This window comes from Abramis brama (genome assembly GCF_963993115.1).
Source record: "Abramis brama genome assembly, chromosome: 6".
NCBI lineage: Eukaryota > Metazoa > Chordata > Actinopteri > Cypriniformes > Leuciscidae > Abramis > Abramis brama.
The window spans coordinates 19,057,326-19,077,257 of NC_139968.1; the positions used below are offsets into that span (position 1 = coordinate 19,057,326).

At 38.8% G+C, this 19,932-nt stretch overlaps 2 protein-coding genes across 5 annotated transcripts in view; both read left to right on the top strand.

Annotated features, from left to right (window-relative positions):
* ap3d1 (adaptor related protein complex 3 subunit delta 1) overlaps window positions 1-3,126 on the top strand; it is a 32,049-nt gene extending 28,923 nt beyond the window's left edge. For all 4 annotated transcript variants that reach the window (XM_084116000.1, XM_084116001.1, XM_084115998.1 and 1 more), the window contains 3 exons: window positions 373-494; window positions 583-662; window positions 834-3,126. In XM_084116000.1, the coding sequence (XP_083972126.1) occupies window positions 373-494; window positions 583-662; window positions 834-929 (298 nt within the window). In that variant the 3' untranslated portion in view covers window positions 930-3,126. The remainder of the gene's footprint in view (window positions 1-372; window positions 495-582; window positions 663-833) is intronic.
* Window positions 3,127-3,664: 538 nt separating this feature from the next.
* Window positions 3,665-17,549, top strand: cdc34a (cell division cycle 34 homolog a). Its single transcript, XM_084117228.1, has 5 exons — window positions 3,665-4,188; window positions 14,628-14,714; window positions 15,724-15,821; window positions 16,006-16,140; window positions 16,271-17,549. The coding sequence occupies exons 1-5, from the start codon at window positions 4,003-4,005 to the stop codon at window positions 16,491-16,493; spliced, it is 729 nt and encodes a 242-aa protein (XP_083973354.1). The 5' UTR covers window positions 3,665-4,002; the 3' UTR covers window positions 16,494-17,549.
* The last annotated feature ends 2,383 nt before the right edge of the window (window positions 17,550-19,932 follow it).

A 19,932-nucleotide genomic window follows, 5' to 3' on the forward strand; every position in this document is an offset into this window, starting at 1 on the left:
TATTAGGGCTGTTAAAACTAAATAAAAGTAGTCTTAAGGTCCTTGCACACAGAGTTCGGAAATTTCGTATGTGTTTTTTTCGCATTCGTTATGCGGTGGCTCTGAATTGTCAAAACACCTTTCAAAATGCTTGCCATGGATGCGAAAAATGCAGAAAATCGAACCCAATCCGGATTTTTTTTATGAATGACGAAAGTTTGCAAGGACCTTTACTGTACTGGGCTGCGTTTCTCAAAACCATCGTACGCCTAAGTAGATCGTAGAGAAATTGCCACCAATGGTCTCTACGATCAACTTAGCTCACGATGCCTTTGAGAAACGCAGGCCTGAGTGATTTCATGTAGCTGAACGTTTGTGTCTTGTGTTTGTCAGTGACGCATACGCTAAGCTGCTGGAGTCGGGCGACCTGAAGGGCAGCTCTCTACGGCTAGAGGGGGTCAACATGCCCTTCCACCACCTGCTGGCCAGGATCTGCTTCCACCATCACTTCTCTGGTGCGCTGACTTCACAAAGAAGCCTGTAGTGCGTTTGATAAAATGAAAACCCTTCAATCTTTCGTGCTCTTCTTTCTTGTTTTCACAGTTGTGGAGAGGATTGACTCCTGCGCCTCCATGTACAGCAGGTCGATCCAGGGTCACCACGTCTGTTTGCTGGTCAAAACCGTGAGTGCGCCTCAGATGAATCCAAGGGATACAGATCCCAAGGAATTGAATCGTATTGATTCTGATTCCACTAAACGATTCTTTAAGTACTTAAAGATCAGCGCTGAATTTGCTTTGATGCATCTGCTCCTTCGTTCATGCTAACCTCTCATTTCTCTCTCTCTCCTCCAGTCCGATCAGACCGTCACCATCGACGCCAAGTGCGACGAGCCATCGCTGCTGGGGAATGTGCTGGACGAAATCAAGCAGACCTTCTCGAAATGCTGATTGTGACCCCCTCACGGCCCAGTAACCCCTCTGAACCCCCACACGCTCAGAATCATATACCCTTGCTCTGAGACTCGTGTCCCTCCTCTGAACCTTTGTATTTATTGGAATCGGTCGTTCTCTGTTCTTCTTTTAAGACCGTCTCTTGCCTTTGTTTCCCCTCCTCAACTGTGTCTGACCTCCGACGTGCATCTGATTCTCACTCTTCATCCTGCATCCTTCGTCTCTCTGACGCTCTTTCCATTGTCTTAACGGTCCATGACATTCATCTTGATTGAGAACTGGATTTCTTCGTTGTCGATGCTTGAGTTGTGTGCTTTTCTTTTTTTTAAAGTGTTTTGCGTTGTGTTGTTTGCCGAGTTTGTTTTCTGTCCTGAACTCCATCAGCGCCTTTCTCTGCATTAAACATCAGCGTGTCTGTTCCCTACCAGGTTCATGTTGCTCTTTTCGAAGGCTAGCAGGACTGGTTTAAGATCCACATCTCCAACTCAAACTGCCTCTGAGCAACTAATGTCACTCCGAGCCTCACAAGTGCAGTTGTACGTTTCGTTAGGACTTATAGGTACACGGTTGCATTCAACCACAATATCATGTGATGGCCCACTGCTATTTGAGTCCTAATGTTGACAGGTAAAACTACATCGCTAACTACAATAGCATGTACTTAACAAAACTGCACACTTACAAACCTTTGCTCAGGATAATGGCGGGTCATAAAAGTGGCGAAATGAACAATTTCATGTCTCTCAAATCCGTGTTCTGGTCTCCATCAGGATGAAATCAAAGTTGCTTGTTTACCATTTTAATTTGTGCTTCAGTTTGTGAAAAAAACACCAAAAATGCACTTCCTCAATGGGCCAAGCGTACACGCTCGAACAATGAAGTCTATAGAGCAACTATAACTGTACACTTGCCCCATTGACTTCCATTGTAAGAGCGTGTACCTGTACTTTTTGTTACGAACCGAAATTCGCTTTGAAATTATGTTCTGATAGCGCTAATGTTTAAAGGTTTTAACCTCAAACATGCCATTTAACACCTTGACAGTGTCTCATGTTTCTGGACAGTATTATATCAAAGTCATCCCTTGTTTCTAAAACTTAAGAATAAGGGAGCCTGAAAACTTAAATGTGCACTTCCTGTCTATCACATCCATCAGATGCCTCTGTGGCTTTGACATCATCCGAACTCATGCTTCTACATGTGTTCTTCAGCTCTTAGAACTGCCGTCTTGTACATTTGCAGATTACAATGAATCACTTCTTTTTTTTTAATATGCTCTTAAATGCCTTTTTTTTTTTTTTTTTTCCCACACTAATGAACTTGTACTGACTAATTCCAGCACATGCTGTAAGTAATTCCTGTGTTTCACTGTCTGATCCAGCTCGCTGTAGCGCTCGGTTGTGAGAATGCAACCAAAATAGTGGTTATCTGCTCACGGGACGTTATCCTGAGGGTACCCTGCAAGTGTTTTCCAATGTAAGAGCAAGTTCATCAACAAGAAGTGACTTGAATAGAACGTTTCTGGAAAAAACAGCAGCTCTAGATGTTTCCAGGCCATGTAAAGACGAGACTGAATCATCTGATGTGGATGAAAGCGACTTATTAACACATTAAGTCACATTGAAATGTATAACTTGCATGGGTAGGAATGTAAACTTTTGCCTACTTTTCTGGTTTTGACTAATACATGAACACTTGCATAGAAAATTCCCCCATCATTCCTTGATTGCCGCAATTATTTTCTAGTTAGTTTTTTTACGTAAAAGTTGGCTTCACCATATTACACCTTTTGATGGTAAAATGTATTTTTATTTGTTATGAGTACATACACTTCAAAAGATGTCTTGGAATGTTTTTAAAAAATTGCATTTTGCATTAAATTATTATTATATACATATATAGATATATAGATATATATCTCGATCTCAATAGAGGGGGTTTGGGGGGATTTAGGGGGTCCATATAGATACTTAGCTGTTAAATGTGATTCAAGTGAAGTGGCCCAGCTAATCTAATAAGGTTTTCCCTCTGGCAAGTTATAGTGCAGATATGGCTGGATTTGGCTTTTCATTAAATATACTCTCATTGCTCTTCGTTTGAAGGTACTGTCCAACTCCTTCATATGTATTTTCCGACTGTATGATGTAATATAATGTTTTAAGATGAATAAATGAGCTAAAAGAATGACCAATAATGTGCAAGCTACATTCTTGAGATGTCCACCCGAGAGTTTGAGAAGGATGCTATAGTTTAATGTGTGTACCAATAAATTCATACATGTAGACCAAATGTCTGTCTCTGTTTGAACAACTACATGTTTCTTGTTTCTAATCGTGTGTGTGAACATATTTTTTTTTCTTAAGTTTTAATATTTAGCATATGAACAACGTTAGAATGCATGTAAACATTAACACTAAGAGCAAATTAGTTTGCTGTTTGGTCTATGATAGATAGATACGTGTTTCATAATTGTTTTGCTATATTTCTAAAAAGGCTGTCTAATGGAAGTTACTTTGTGACAAATTACCTCGTATAGTGTGGGGATTTAAAAAAAAAAGTAAACATGGGTTTTGTTAATATTTCTTGCCATATAATATTGATAATGTAGTATTATATTTAAGCGTTGTTAAAATATATTCCTTCCGTTGTTTTTTACTCGTAGGGTTAAGCTACTCAGCATGCCCTCCATTGGTTGCAGGAGGATATTAGGAGGGACGTGGTCTACTGGTGGCACCGTGTCTCGCGTGACGCTGCTGGGGGAGGGAGCGAGACGACTCGAACAAGCTGCCCCGCATTGCATGTTTGTTTACTGGCGTAACGCTTGATTAGTTTAACACGTTTAATATCGACGGCAGGTGCGTAACGTGGGACTTCAAATGCCCGACGCGAACAGCAAATCCGCTGGGGCTGGTACTCGCTAAGCGAAAATTGTCATCGAGTGATTTATCTCGCGTTTGTTCGCTCGACTTCAGCGTGTTCTGCCACTGACCTAGCGGCGCGTTTGTGAAACGGACGAATCAAACTTATTTGCGGGGTTGTTTTTGGATGCCTGGTCGTTTGTTTTTGGAATATGGCTCAGCATAGACACCACCATGTTGCGAGTTCCCAAAAGGCTTTAATGCTGGAGCTAAAAAGTCTCCAGGACGAGCCGGTTGAAGGCTTTAAAATAACTTTAGTCGATGAGTCGGACTTGTACAACTGGGAAGTCGCGATTTTTGGACCCCCCAACACGCACTATGAGGGGGGATATTTTAAGGTGAGTGACGGCTGACTGTCTTATATTTTGTTAATTGATGAGTTTTATACATAGAGTAATTGTTTTTCATGATGTATAAATGTCATTTTTGAGGGTCAGTGACTCTTTGTTTTATTACCATTGTTTATGACATCTGATGTAAACGTTGTGAGTGTTTCTTTGCCCAATTATTATTATTATTATTATTATTTTTTAAAGAAGTGACGTTCTGTGGTTCCAAACCTGTTCGACTTACTTTCTTCCTTGGAACACAAAATGAAATATATGAAGGAGATATGTGACTTAGGCTGTCATTATTATTCTGCCTATGTGTCCTTTTGTGTTCCGCGGAAGAACGAACGATTTCGAACGACATGTGGAATTGTGGGTGATAATAGAATTTTAATTTTTCGCTGTACTGTCACTTTAAAACAGCGGTTCGGCGTTCTACTTTTCTGACCGCCAACGTTCCATTCGTCCAACATTTGCTCTTGTTCCCATAGTGTTACTTTTTACACACAGCTCTCTAGAACATTGACTGAACGTTGTAAAGTTCTCTCTATGTGATTTACTTGGTTAAAGTTCAAAGTATAGGCTTATTTCATAGATAATAAACCACAACAACGTTTCCTCAAAATGGACATTGACTTTTCCAGAGCCAACCTATCACCCTAAATGACACAATCTATTGCTTCATTTTTGGAGCTGTATCACTTAGTGTTGTTCTACGTGTTGAACATTTTCTGTCAACAGGAAGACATCAGTCATATTTATTGCTTCATCTGTCTATAGCTTTCATGACTCATGCGAGTTCATAAATGTAGTACAAAAATAAACCAATGCATTAACCTGAAATACTGTAACATATTAGATAGATATAGGCTACTCTGTAATGTAACCTATGTTAAATACCTTGTGCTGTGTCCAAGCCAAGTCACTCTGGCAGACTACAACAATGGTGGCGTTATATTTAGCCCGGCTTCATAGCTATGCCTGTGTCGTTGGCTTGCATGCTGGCCAACCATCCTCCACACACACACACACATGCCATCAGCAAGTGGCCACCGACCGGCTGGGCACATTGGCTACAACCTGGTTTGAACCAGAAACAAATGTATTATGCCAGTTCAGTCTCCTTTTCATGTTGTCTAAACTTTAGAGACGATTCATAGCTGTGAACATTCAGTTCAGTCAAAGTCTTTGGTTCAGTCTTGTTGTTGTCCTGCATTGATGTGGAAAACGGTGTGTGTTTCTGTTTGTTGTCGTGGAGGAAGGAAGCAGGTCAGCCATGGGACCCTCTCAGAGTCTCTTCCAACAGGAAGAGATGAGTAACCATGACTTCCTGCACACTACTACCCCATCAGAAACAGGCCGGTTTCCCTTCTGCATTTGTTTTTCTCTGTTGAAATGGACCTTTTATTCTGTTTTTTGGCATGATTGTTCACAACAAAACTATACATGTACGTATATGGAAATCTGAAAACCAATGTCTATGTTGTGGGGCCTAGTTTCACTTGTAGCATTTGTACAGGAAGATTTGTAGCTTTTATTTTTTGTTTTATATAATACTTTATATTTAGACAAAATGGTATAAAATTGAATTATCTTCATTTCTTTTCAGCCATAATGTGAGAATTATCGGCTTGTTACAGAAGTTCAGGAGAAATGTGAAAATCTACTTATCACTCTCAGTTGTTCAATCTATTTATTTGTCTGTCTGTCTCTGTTGCTCTATCTATGTATCTGTCTATCTTGCCTGTCTATCTATCTGTTGTTCTGTCTGTATTCTGTCTATCTATCTGTCTGTCTGTTAATTTATCTGTCTGTTCTATCTATCTGTATCTGTCATTTGTCTATCTATCTATCTATCTGTCGTTCTATCTATCTATCTGTCTGTCGTTCTATCTGTCTGTCGTTCTGTCTGTCGTTCGTTCTGTCTGTCGTTCTATCTGTCTGTCGTTCGTTCGTTCTGTCTGTCTGTCGTTCGTTCTGTCTGTCTGTCGTTCTATCTATCTGTCGGTCGTTCTATCTGTCGGTCGTTCTATCTATCTGTCGGTCGGTCGTTCTATCTATCTGTCGGTCGTTCTATCTATCTGTCGGTCGTTCTATCTATCTGTCGGTCGTTCTATCTATCTATCTGTCGGTCGTTCTATCTATCTATCTGTCGGTCGTTCTATCTATCTATCTGTCGGTCGTTCTATCTATCTGTCGGTCGTTCTATCTATCTGTCGGTCTATCTATGTCGGTCGGTCTATCTATCTGTCGGTCGTTCTATCTATCTGTCGGTCGTTCTATCTATCTGTCGGTCGTTCTATCTATCTGTCGGTCGTTCTATCTATCTGTCGGTCGTTCTATCTATCTGTCGGTCGTTCTATCTATCTGTCGGTCGTTCTATCTATCTGTCGGTCGTTCTATCTATCTGTCGGTCGTTCTATCTATCTGTCGGTCTATCTATCTGTCGGTCGGTCTATCTCTGTCTGTCGGTCTATCTATCTGTCGGTCGGTCTATCTATCTGTCGGTCGTTCTATCTATCTGTCGGTCGGTCTATCTATCTGTCGGTCGTTCTATCTATCTGTCGGTCGTTCTATCTATCTGTCGGTCGTTCTATCTATCTGTCGGTCGTTCTATCTATCTGTCGGTCGTTCTATCTATCTGTCGGTCGTTCTATCTATCTGTCGGTCGTTCTATCTATCTGTCGGTCGTTCTATCTATCTGTCGGTCGTTCTATCTATCTGTCGGTCGTTCTATCTATCTGTCGGTCGTTCTATCTATCTGTCGGTCGTTCTATCTATCTGTCGGTCGTTCTATCTATCTGTCGGTCGTTCTATCTATCTGTCGGTCGTTCTATCTATCTGTCGGTCGTTCTATCTATCTGTCGGTCGTTCTATCTATCTGTCGGTCGTTCTATCTATCTGTCGGTCGTTCTATCTATCTATCTGTCGGTCTATCTATCTGTCGGTCGGTCTATCTCTGTCGGTCGTTCTATCTATCTGTCGGTCGTTCTATCTATCTGTCGGTCGTTCTATCTATCTGTCGGTCGTTCTATCTATCTGTCGGTCGTTCTATCTATCTGTCGGTCGTTCTATCTATCTGTCGGTCGTTCTATCTATCTGTCGGTCGTTCTATCTATCTGTCGGTCGTTCTATCTATCTGTCGGTCGTTCTATCTATCTGTCGGTCGTTCTATCTATCTGTCGGTCGTTCTATCTATCTGTCGGTCGTTCTATCTATCTGTCGGTCGTTCTATCTATCTGTCGGTCGTTCTATCTATCTGTCGTTCGTTCTGTCGTTCTCTCTGTTTGTCTATTTATCTTTGTCTGTCGTTCTATTTATCTTTTTGTCTATCTGTCTATTTATCTGTCTGTCTCTCTACCTGTTGTTCTATTTATCTTTGTCTGTCGTTCTATACTTCTGTCAATTTATCTTTGTCTATCTATCTGTTGGTCTGTCGTTCTATCTATTTCTCATGTCTGTCTGTCTCAGCGACAGCAGACACAAATGTAAAATAAATGGTTGTTTAAAACTAATTTTCAGTCAAGTGTATTTCATAATTCTAACAAACTTGACGTATTACCATATAATTTACCATATTTTTGTAGTCAATTTACAGCGGCTACGAACACTGCTCATCCATTCAGAATTGAATCGGAACAATCCGTTAATAAGATTAGGCTGTATAAAACCTTTTTTGAGTTTCTGACAAAAATGTAATGTTAATCGGAAGATAAATCGTTCCTGTAATATAAAATGACTCATATCGCGTTCGTCAGATTTTGGTCATGCCGTCCACCCCTAACGTCACTCTGGATCTGTCTTCAATTTTCCAGCTAAGAGAGATTTGGCACAGTCATTAAGTTCTCATGAGTGGGATCCCTTTAAGCAGGCTTCAAGTTCTTACACGTGGCGCTTAGCTGACAGGTAGCAGGGCTGGCTCCTGAGCCCCAGTGAAGCATGCACACGCCCAGGCTCTTTGGCAGGTGGTATGAGCTGGGCTTGACTCGAGTCATGTTACGCGCTCACGGAGTGTCACAGAAATGAGAGACTGATGCTCTAACTGGGCCTGTTCTGGCTTCATTTTGTGCCTGGAAGGTGTTTGGAGTGAGTCAGCCCATAATAACAACTCAATTTAACTCTTTCAAGATGTGTGCTGAATGGTCAGATCAGATTTGACTTAGTTTTACTCATGCTTGCCTCAATAGTGAATGAAGGTTTGTGTACACTTCATATAATGTGTTATAGGGTCATTCCATGTCAAATCAACCAAATTTCGGAAACTTCCCCAGCTCAAATTTTAGATTTTGTTCATATTTTTTTTTTCTGTAGAAAGACAAACATAAGTAGCCTAAGGGTGAAAGACAAAATATTACCGTAAATGTAATCTTGATTGGCAAGATTGGCAAGTCTATTAGTCAAATCTTTTGAATTTAGCAATCTTTGTTGCATTATAATCCAACAGTGACAGTTCAAAAATGGGGGGAAAAGCAAAGTTTGCATGCCTGTAACTCAAGAAGTATCAAAAAATCATAATATCCTTATATTTTCTGGTGCTTAATAAACTTTACTTTTGGTGATTTCATTTCAAAGGCCCATGATAGTTCAATCCCCGAGATATGGAGATCTTAATGCGGCTCCATGAGTAAACTGGTCAATTTTAGCATTTAATTTGACCACCATTTTCAGTGGTCGAAAACCAAATGTGCCTCACTTTTCATACAGCTGATGCTTTATTCTTTTAAAGAGAAATATCTTAAGAAAAAAATTTAAACTAGAAATGTATCTATCAACACAATTGCATAAACACACCTGTCTGGGTGCCATGAACATTGTTTTTCCAAAGTGGGCATGCCTGTAACTCTAAAAGTATTCAATAGATCTTAATATCCTTCTAGATTCTCATTCTTTAACTTTTTTTTTGTGTGTGTGTGTGTTAATTTTCTTTTTATTTTCAAGGCCTTATATAGTTCAGTCCCATAGATATGGGGGTCTTAAAGGAACACTCCACCGTTTTTTGAAATAGGGCTTATTCACCTTCTTTCCCACATTTAGATAGGTGGGCAAATGCATTTTTGTCTCAGTGCATGCATTGTTTTAGTTTGACAGGGTCGGCGCTAGCTTAGCTTAGCATAATGAATGGAATCCTTTGTTGCCAGCTAGCATGTCCTGAGTAAAAGTGATATAAAAAATAAAAAAACACACCTAATTACTTCTTGTGGCCTGCGTATTCACAACAAGTACAAATAGCGATGCAGATTAACACTAGGCGATTTCCTATGCAGATATTGACTTGGGACTATGTTAGGGGGAAGCACAGGCGAAGCACTGCTACTTGGGCGCAGAGATATCACGCCCAGGTAGCAGTGCTTCGCCTGTGCTTCCCCCTAATATAGTCCTCAATATATAAGTCAATATCTACCTAGGAAATCGTCTAGTGTTAATCTGCATCGCTATTTGTACTTGTTGTGAATACGCAGTAATTAGGTGTTTTTTTTATTTTTTTTTATATTACTTTTACTCAGGACATGCTAGCTGGCAACAAAGGATTCCATTCATTATGCTAAGCTAAGCTAGCGCCGACCCTGTCAAACTAAAACAATGCATGCACTGAGACAAAAATGCATTTGCCCACCTATCTAAATGTAGGAAAGAAGGTGAATAAGCCCTACTTCAAAAAACGGTGGAGTGTTCCTTTAAAGCAGCTCCATGTTCAAATTGTTGAATTTTATCTATTTTCAATGGTCAAGAACCAAATGTAGGTAACTTTTTAAACAGCTCATAGTTGTTTAAAGAAGAATGTCTGAAGAACAAATAACACTGAAACTAGAAATGTATCTTTTTTTTTTTTTTTTTTTTTTCTATCAGCAATTGCATAAGCACCTGAGTGCCATGAATATTGTTTTTCCAAAGTTTGCGTGCCTGTAACTCTAAAAGTATTCAATATCTTAATATCCTTCTAGATTCTCATTCTTAATGAACTTTTCTTTTGGAACCTTCACTTTTAATGCCTTTTAATGATGGGGATCTCAATGCAGCTTCATGTCCCTCTATCAAAACAATGAAATGGAACACATAGGCCTACCTCTCTGAGGCATAAATACCTCTCAAAAGAGTATTTATAAGAATATATATTTGAATCAGTTTCAGGGATATTTGGATATTTGTTCATTTTAACAGCTTCTGAAGCTTCCAGTGTTCAAATACGCAGTATCATTAACTACACGTTGCATTGACATCCCAATTTCTCTGGGATCAAACCACATAGGGCCTTAAAAATGAAGAATCCAAAAGAAAAGTTTATTCCGAATTAGAATCTATAAAGATATTAAGATATCTTTAATACGTTTCGTTACAGGCACGCCAACTGTGGGGAAAAATATTTATGGCACTCAGACAGGTATATTCTATGTAATTGTTTATAGAAAAAAACAAGATGCATTTCCAGTTTCAACATTATTTGTTCAGATTATCCTCTTTAAAAGGAAAAAGTATCAGACGTGATAAAAGGTGGGCGAAAATTACTTTAGAGAGATACCAGCATCATTATTTTATTTTCACACATAGATGGTTAGGTGTATCAGTAAATTCTTTGGTAACACTTTATTTGGATGGTCCTTTTTGAACATTGAGTATTAGTGGACTGTTTGCTTAATATCTGCTAACAGTTTATTGTGATGATCCTCAACAGACATTCTACTGACTATAAGTAACTTTGCAACTGTCAACTTATTCTAACCCTAACCCTACCAGTCTACTGACACTCTAATGAGAGTTAGTAGACATGTAGGTGCAAAGTTACTTGGTCAACAGAATGTGTTAAAGGGACCATCAAAATAAAGTGAAACTAATCCTTGTTGCAATAGTGACATTTCAAAAATAGGAAAAAGCACACTTAACAAATTTTGGTTTCACTATGGGTTCTTAAACTTTATTTTGATATCTTCACTTTTAAGGCTCGATATGGTTCAATCCCAGAGATATGGGGATTTTGTGGCTCCATGAGTAAATTGTACACCTTTTCAGTGGTCGAAAGCCAAATGTGGGTCACTTTGCATACAGCTGATACTTTTTTCTGTTAAACAGGAATGTCTGAGGAACAAATAATGTTACAACTAGAACTAGCATTAAATATGCTTCTGAATATCAAACTGTGTTAAAGTTCCTTGGAAAAAAAAACTACGGAAAATGTGAGACGTGAAGCTAGAAATTATTTTTAAAACCACATTTGGTTTAAATGCTAAAATGTTTCCATCTGAACGGTCAGGTTGGATTGGACTTGTTTTTTTGTTTTTTGTTTTTGCTCATTCTTACCTAAATCAATGAAGGTTTTTGTACTAATCGTATAGCTGTGGGAATTAAAAGAACAACTTCCTACCTATGACCCTCAGGGACACTTTTCCCTCAAGGACACCATTTTCCCGTCCGCTCTAATGTTTCAGTTGGGATGGAGGGAGTGAGATTATGCAACAGAAAATGAGGAAGAGTGATAGAGGTGTAGGAGAACAGGACTTTTTTTTTTTTTTTTTTCAAGGAGAGCAGCAGTGACCTGGTTTATTTCCTCTACCAGCTCAATATCCATGGGATTCTCGTTTACTCAAATGGGATTGTAGGAGAGAGATTTATATTTAGGCAGCTCTAAGACAGGGATTTTTCAAGCAAAAACGTATTTTTAATTCCAAGATGCCCATAATGTCATTTGCATTTCACTTCAACCAAATATACGGTTATGAGTGTATTGCAGAATGAGTTTCTCATGTAAACCAAATGCTGTATTTGGCTCGTTCACGAAGTTTAACATCTGTTGAATCAACCGTTCCAAAAACAATGAGCTGTGACACATCATATGACACTCATCTTGCCAGTAGATATTCAGTTGTACCAACCATTAAGGAATCATATAACGCAAACGACCACTTCCAATTTGGGAGATAAATTTAGAGATGTAACATATCAGGCCCCATTTACACCTGGTATTAAGAAGCGTTTTCATTGATCGGATCACAAGTTGATGACGCTAAATACAGGTGTAAATGGGGTCTAAATTGTTTTGAGCTTGTCCACTTTCAACCACCTCCAGAGGTAGTCGAAAACTCATTCGACCAGATTGCTTTCGTAGTGTGAAAAACACTCATGTGATCGAATGTGTTCAAACGGCCACAAAAGACCATCTACTCTCCGCCTAATGCTTAAACATAATGGGAAGCGAACTAGCCAGACAGGATCTCAACTTTGTCGGCTGAAGACCCAAGTATGATTTGAAAACGAAAAACGTACCAAGCACAGTGATCTGAAAAAAAACCCCATACAGTAACATTTACCCGCCCATAGACCCTCCCCTTGAAGAAATCAGGACAGAAGGGATTGAAAGTGGACAAAAGAGACGGATTAAAACACCAGGTGTAAACGGGAATGTGTCGCCCTTGTCTACTTGTGATCCGATCGACCAAAACGCATATTAATACCAGCTGTAAACAGGGCCTCAGATTCGTAGATGCATTGCGGTTTTTTTTGTTGTGGTTGGGAGATTTTGCATAGAAATGATTTAATATGGTTAACTGCGGTTACTGCAGACACAGTTCACGATAATTTTTAAACGTGTCAAAAAAAAAATTGCAATTAAATGCTTAAAGTTGCACAACTTCTTGATATTGGACAGAGTCCAATTCTTATGGCAGAGTGTCTTTGTACAGCCTTCAATTGCTAATCTTGTGCCGTTGTTGACGCATTGCTTTAGTTTTATCTTCTTTCTTTTTTGAATCTACGTGATGCATCTTAATCCAACAAATTACAGAAGCGGACTTAATCGTATTTCAACAACTAATTAAAAAACGCTGTTAAATTTATGGAAAAGTTTGAAAGATTTCCCTTGTAGGCCAAAAATTGGCAATCTTTAGTCAGCTAGTGTGACGTTCACTGATGCCTTTGCAATAAACCTCAGCCTCTGACAAACTTCTGGCAGCATCAGAAAGTTTGTCGCGCAGTTGTTCACTGAGCTTTGAACCTACTGATTGGTAAATCTCATTCTTAGTTATGATGTATATCATACAGTCTGATAGACTGCTAATGTTGCACAAGCAATGATCGTAAAAATCATACACAGCCTATTTATACAGGGCTTCAAGTATTGGCTAGTACGCAAAAATCTGCAGTTTTGTACATCCCTGTGCCTTAAGTTTAAGTCCTCTCGTCTAGTTGTTAGATAATGTAGCTAAAGAGAGACACTGCTGTCACAAGCTCTTGTGTGTCGGGTCATGTGCAGCGGCGACTCCTGTAAGCTGCCTCTGGCGAAACGTAATACTGTTACCTTCTTACACAGATCCCTACTTGAGGTTTAATATGCTTGCTTGCTTGAAAGTTGCCCTGCGCTACTTAGGTTTCAGGAATCGAGTATCACTTGATACGTACAGGTGGCACTGTGTGTGTGTGTGTGTGTGTTTGGTTGCTGGCTCTCCCAACCCCCAGTCTCCCCTCCGAGAGCTGGCCCTTTGAAGCACACACCAGCTGACCGTGCCAAATCAGCAAATGTGTGTGTATGTGTGGGGGTTGCGGAGTGGTCCGTATGCATGTGTGCCCACCACCCTCTGTATTGTAAGGCACCAGGCTCAGCTTTCTACAGATTGTGAAGGATCTGTGTGTATAAAGGGTTTGTTTATGCTCGGATATACATGAATATGCATGTCACTGATCCAGTGTGTAATCGTATCACTGAATTTAAAATCTGAACAAGTTTAGACCTTTAAAATGGTGCCTCCAACCCCACGGTTGGAACGATAGTCCATGAACTGGTGTTTAATTGATTTTCCCTTTTCATAAAGCTCTTAGGTTTCTTCTAGGAAAGAAGTTCACAAACTATCACGAACCCCTGGTGGATCTACAAGTTTTTTTTTAAGATTGCTGCTCTACCTGTGAAAAGTGTACTTGTAGATGGTACATGCTTGTCTGGGTAATTCTGCCTGCTAACACCCACATGAAGCTTACAGTAGTGCTCACGCTTTTAACTGATAGTATTTATACATGTTTGAGGATGTGTAATTCTACAGCGCAATGAAACGCTTGAAGTCTTCTGTCGAAATTTGGGACGGATTATCAGCCTGCACCTCAAATCAGTGTATATGCTGTTGGCTGCATTGCAGATGGTAGCTTAACTTGTAACAGGCTTTCAGCTAAATCAGATATTCTCAAATGGGAAACGTATCAAAGGGTAGTGCTTGATTTTGAAAGGGATGTGTGGTCTGGAGCGTGAGAGATTTTTGTAATTTACCCAAGCAATTTTTACCACTCAGCCATTGAATGGATCATTAAATGTGTCATGGAGGTGTATTTCGCTGTTAAATGACAAAGCTATACAGTACCTGTAGAGATTGGGTGTTGGTGTTATATTGCTCCATTGAGTGAGCTCATCACGTATTGTTGGAAGACAATGTGCTATTACATCCGTTCCCTAATAAATGTGTTATTTCTTTCAGGCACGCATCAAATTCCCCATTGACTACCCGTACTCGCCTCCTGCCTTCAGATTCCTCACCAAGATGTGGCATCCCAACATCTATGAGGTTATACTCAAACCCAATCAAACTACAGCCTGATCAGTGTTGGCTTTCATTAAAACTTATATGAATTCAATTCATTACACAAACATGTAATACTTATTATGAATTTTACCTTTTTATTTAAAAATAAATGAATGTAGGAATTTACCTAATTTGACCATCCTAATTGCTTTTGCATCAGACCATTTTTTTTCTCCTTAAAAATAAAACTGAGTGTGATCAAATAAATGCACTGTTTATACAGAAGTCCACACTGACAATCTGGTATTTTAAATCTATATATCTTTAAGATTTTTTATTTTTTTTTAAATGAAAAGTTGAAAACAAACTATTTCTAGGTCACTAATCAAATCAAGTTTATTTATATGGCACTATAAAAATTGGTTCAAAGCTTTTCAATAAAAATCAGTGTATAATAATAATAATAATAATAATAATAATAATAATAATAAATGTAAAATTAATTTTTTATTCACTCAGTTTTAATGCTGGTAATATAATTTATTTTATAAATGAGGGGAAATTTCACTAATGAATTTTGACTTGTGGTTTTAAGACTTTTGAACTCCAAAAATACTTTTTATATATATTTATATTTATAATTATTATTATTATTATTATTATTATTATTATTTATTTTATTTTTTTCTTCAGTGATTTTATTAACACTTTCCCTGCCATTGACAGAATTTTCCGGCTTTCCGTGTTTTATCCACATTGAAGTGTTGATAAAAAAAAGAATGGATTAAAGCTAGAATTAAACATTTGTTTATTTTAAAGCAGAGGCTCTGTTCTTTCTTTTAAAATATTGCATCCTCAGATATTCATACAAATAAATATTCTGGGGGCCATGAAATTGTGAAAATGATCAAAAACGCTGGTGGTGGCTGGCAACTTTTTTTTTTTTTAAACCTCTGGTAGGGAAAGAGTTAACAAAAAAATCAATAGATCGTGCACAATTAGGTATTAAACGTATTGACAGCCCCTTTAATATTACTTGACATTATTTCAGAATGGCGACGTATGCATTTCCATTCTGCACCCGCCAGTGGACGATCCCCAGAGTGGAGAACTGCCATCAGAGAGGTGGAACCCAACACAGAATGTGAGGTACGACATCCTTCTTAATCAAAAGCCTGTCTGAATGTTACAGCAGGATATTTGACAGTTTCCCTTGTGATTGTTTACGCAATTCCCCTTCCTCTCAGTTCACCTCAACAGTTTGAGATTAATAATTAAGCCAAATGGTCGTAATTGGTTTCGTTTAATCAGCTGATATCTACTTCCATTTCAGAACGATCTTATTGAGCGTTATCTCGCTGTTGAATGAACCCAACACCTTCTCGCCAGCCAACGTGGACGCCTCTGTCATGTACCGCAAATGGAGGGACAGTAAGGGGAAAGACCGCGAATATGCAGAGATCATCAGGTTCAAAAACCCCTTTCACTCATTTGCGGTCATGCTTAGACATATTTGCATATTTACATGCATAATGTTCATAATTTGTGTTGTATTTTGAGGGTTGCACTCAACTGCATGTTTTGGTCCTGGTCCACAGGAAGCAGGTTTTAGCCACCAAAGCCGAAGCAGAACGGGACGGGGTCAAAGTGCCCACCACACTGGCGGAATACTGCATCCGTACCCGCGCTCCACCCGCCGACGAGGGCACCACCTTATTCTACGATGACTACTACGATGATGAGGATTTAGATGACGACGATGAAGAGGAAGGTGAGGGCTGTCGCTATGATGAAGACGACTCTGGGACGGAGGACTCTTGACGACCCGAGCTTTCCGAACTCTTCACTTCTGGTTTCCGTTTGGTTTTAAATCAAGGAAAAGGAATGATTTTTCTGTTTGAAGATCCTGAGGTCCCCAACGTCACAGAGGGCAAGAGGTTATTGATCCCGATGAACTGTTTTTGTACTTCTGTTCGAACGGCAACTGACAGTTGCAGTCAACTCCAAACCCAGACGCTTTGAGGGTTTGTTTTTTATTTCTTACATTTTGTTTTGTCTGGTTTTTTGGGGGGCAGGTTTGGTTCAACCAATCAGTGCGAAACAGTCCAGCTCATGTTTATTTGGTCCTTGATAAACAACTAACTTGCCTTTCAAAGGCACCTGATCTCAGGTTTTCCATTTCTGTGATTTAACAGTATTGGCGTCTTGAGTTGGGGGGGGGAAAGTAGCTAATACACATTCTCAGGGCTACTTCTCTTTCTTACACCACAATGCATTATATTGTGCTTCTGTAGCCAAGGACTGAACAAGCTTCTCCGATAAATGTTCTCCAGAAGAGGATTTCGGCAAGGCGTTTGATAAATTGATGCATCGCATACAGTTCACACCATTCTAAGCTTGGTTTCCTTTGGGACTTCAATGTGTGTCATTTTACCCACAAACAAACCTGTCTTTATGTGTGTTTTGTTTTCAATTTTATGGGGGTTGCGAGGTAGTTTGAATCTTTTGAGTTTGATTCTGCGCTATATTTAGCTACTCTTTGACATTTGAGGGTATTTTAGTTTTGTTATTCTGTATATCCTTATTCATTTTAAAGCTTTGTGGTGACTTTATTTGGAACCTAAAATCCTCCTCAGGAAAACATTGGTGTGTTTGTGGCTCACCTTTTGACCCCAACAGACTCTCCAAACCCGCTCAGCTGATTTATATGCACAAAGGGGTATTTTAGGCCACTTTCCCTTCTTGTTTGTACTTTTTTTTTTCTTTTCTTTTTGGTATGCTTTGTAAATCTATTTAAAGTCTGAATAAAGGTCTTTATTAGAATTGCTGTAATTCAATTGCTGATGAATAAACAAATAATAAAATCCAATTATATAATGAATAGTAAATTATCTTTCTACACTGCAATATATATATATATATTTTCAAATAAAAATGAAATTAAAGCAACTGTAGATGGTGCCACTGTGCCAACTGGTACCAATTTTGCCACTAGAGGGCAGCAGTGGGCTTCTTATTGTAATGGAATTACATTTGTCAACCTAGCCTAACTATAGCTAATAGGTTAATGTGTTTATATACCTGACATTTCTTTTTCAAAATTGAGCGTTTGGTTTAAATTTGCTACATTTCAAATTAAAGCAGCTCAAAATTAATGACATTATATACTTCAGTACCAGTGCATGGAATATGTGAGTGAGTCAACATGGATCATGACATGCTTATGATGTAATTCCCTTGTGTGTATATATTAAGATAAAGCACCATACTTTATAGTACAATGCAAGTGAAGAAAAGGCTTATGCTAGACAGTCGTCCCATAAATAGATATGAATTAATAATTTGCTTTTTAAAGGTATAAATCTTGATCGTAGGTGGTAGACCTTTCATGGAATGAGGAGTGAATGGAGTTTCACACACATGCCAAGACCCATTTTGAAGGGGCTTTGTCAAGATGTCACTGTAGTCTGGAGTTTTTCTGCACATCTGTGACGCCGACAAACCTTGAAGGTCAGCTAAACTGAAAGGTATTTGATTGGAGGCATGACCACGGCACGACTCTGATCTGTCACGCCAGAGCCATTGCTAAAATTCACATAGCCGGGACAACATTTTTGATTTTATAATTCAGGGGCCTTTTTTAAAACCAAATTTAATTGTAACATTTAAATAAATAAAAATAATGCATGAATAAATAAAAAAAACTGTTCTGGGGAAAAAAATACATTTTGTTTGCTTCCAAACATGATTCCATGTTTATATTGTATTTTGTGACTGCAATCTCTACTGGATTTAAAATCCTTATCCAGTAATCGTTAATGACTTGGTCATTGGTCAAATGATGTGGAAATCCTGGAAAACCTTTTAGCTTATCTTGGAACGCAATAAAACTTCATAATTAACCACATTCTGTGTTGTGCCACAACTTAAAGGGACAGTTTACCCAAAAATGTCATTCTACTGACATTCTTCAAAATATCTTCTTTTGTGTTCAGCAGAAGAAAGAAATTGCTGACAGAATTTAAATTTTTGTGTAAACTGTCCCTTTAAGTTGTGGCACAACACAGAATGTGGTTTTATGTGAAGTATTGTAGAAACTTGGCAGAAGAAAGACATTCATACAGGTTTGGAACAACTTGAGGGCGAGTAAATGATGACAGATTTTTCATTTTTGGGTAAGCTATCTTTAATGTTTCATTATAGGTTCAACTACTGTATATGAAGCATCCTTAACCCATCATAACAGGGTCTTGCCCTCCAGACAGGAGTGTTCTTCTCACACACTCTTCGCTGTTGCTGATTGGTGGGTCGAGCGATTCAGACAAGAGGTTGATGGGGAAAAACTTGAAGTCTCCCAGGAGGGTATGAGTGTGTCGCTGTCGCCAAGGAAACCAATGACGGGCAATGTAGTTTAACAATAAACCCTACTGTGAAATGAGTGAGTGGTGTTTATTCTCTTCCTTTCTTCCCGCTTGCGTTTGTCAAAGAACATAAATGAATCCATGTGAGCCATACATTACTTGTTAGAACACTAAGAGCTCTTAGCCTTTTGGCTGTCCAACTGTGGATTCATTTTCTAGTTCAAGCCTGTTTTCTTGTTATACCAGATCTTTATTTCTGTCCTCTAGTCATCCATCCAAACTCTTGAAATAGAGGCACACAGTGCGACTTGGTAATGGCACTTGACATGAGTTCGTACTGAATTTGGTGAATAGACTATCTATGCTACATTTAGCATTAAAAACCCAAAAATGAAAATTCTGTCATCATTTACTCGCCCTCATGTCATTCCAAACCCGCAAGACTTTTGTTAATCTTCGGAAAACAAATGAACATTTGATGAAACATGAGATTTCTGTCCCTCCATTGACAGCTAAGCAACTACCACTTTGACACTTCAAAAAGTTTATAAAGAGATCGTAAAACTAATCCATATGAATTGAGTGGTTTAGTCAAAATTTTCTGAAGAGACTCAATCACTTTATTTGATGAACAGATTGATTTTAGGCTTTTATTCACATATCATTGATCAGCAAACATCAACTGAAGCTCAACCGTACTTGCAAGAACAAAGCTCACTGGTTCTTGCTGAGGCTCAAATGTGCTGTAACACAAAAATGAACCTCATTGGTTCTTGTTGAAGCTCAAATGTGATGCATAACACAAAAATGAATCTCATTGGTTCTTGTTGAAGCTCAAAATGCTGCGTAACACAAAAATGAACCGGTTCTTGTTGAAGCTCAAATGTGATGCGTAACAT

Excerpts from the sequence above, each read along its gene's own strand:
- cdc34a (XM_084117228.1), top strand. The coding sequence starts at position 4,003 with ATGGCTCAGCATAGACACCACCATGTTGCGAGTTCCCAAAAGGCTTTA. Across the intron at positions 14,715-15,723 it reads GGCATCCCAACATCTATGAG|AATGGCGACGTATGCATTTC; the intron begins GTTATACTCAAA and ends ACATTATTTCAG. Across the intron at positions 16,141-16,270 it reads GAATATGCAGAGATCATCAG|GAAGCAGGTTTTAGCCACCA; the intron begins GTTCAAAAACCC and ends CCTGGTCCACAG.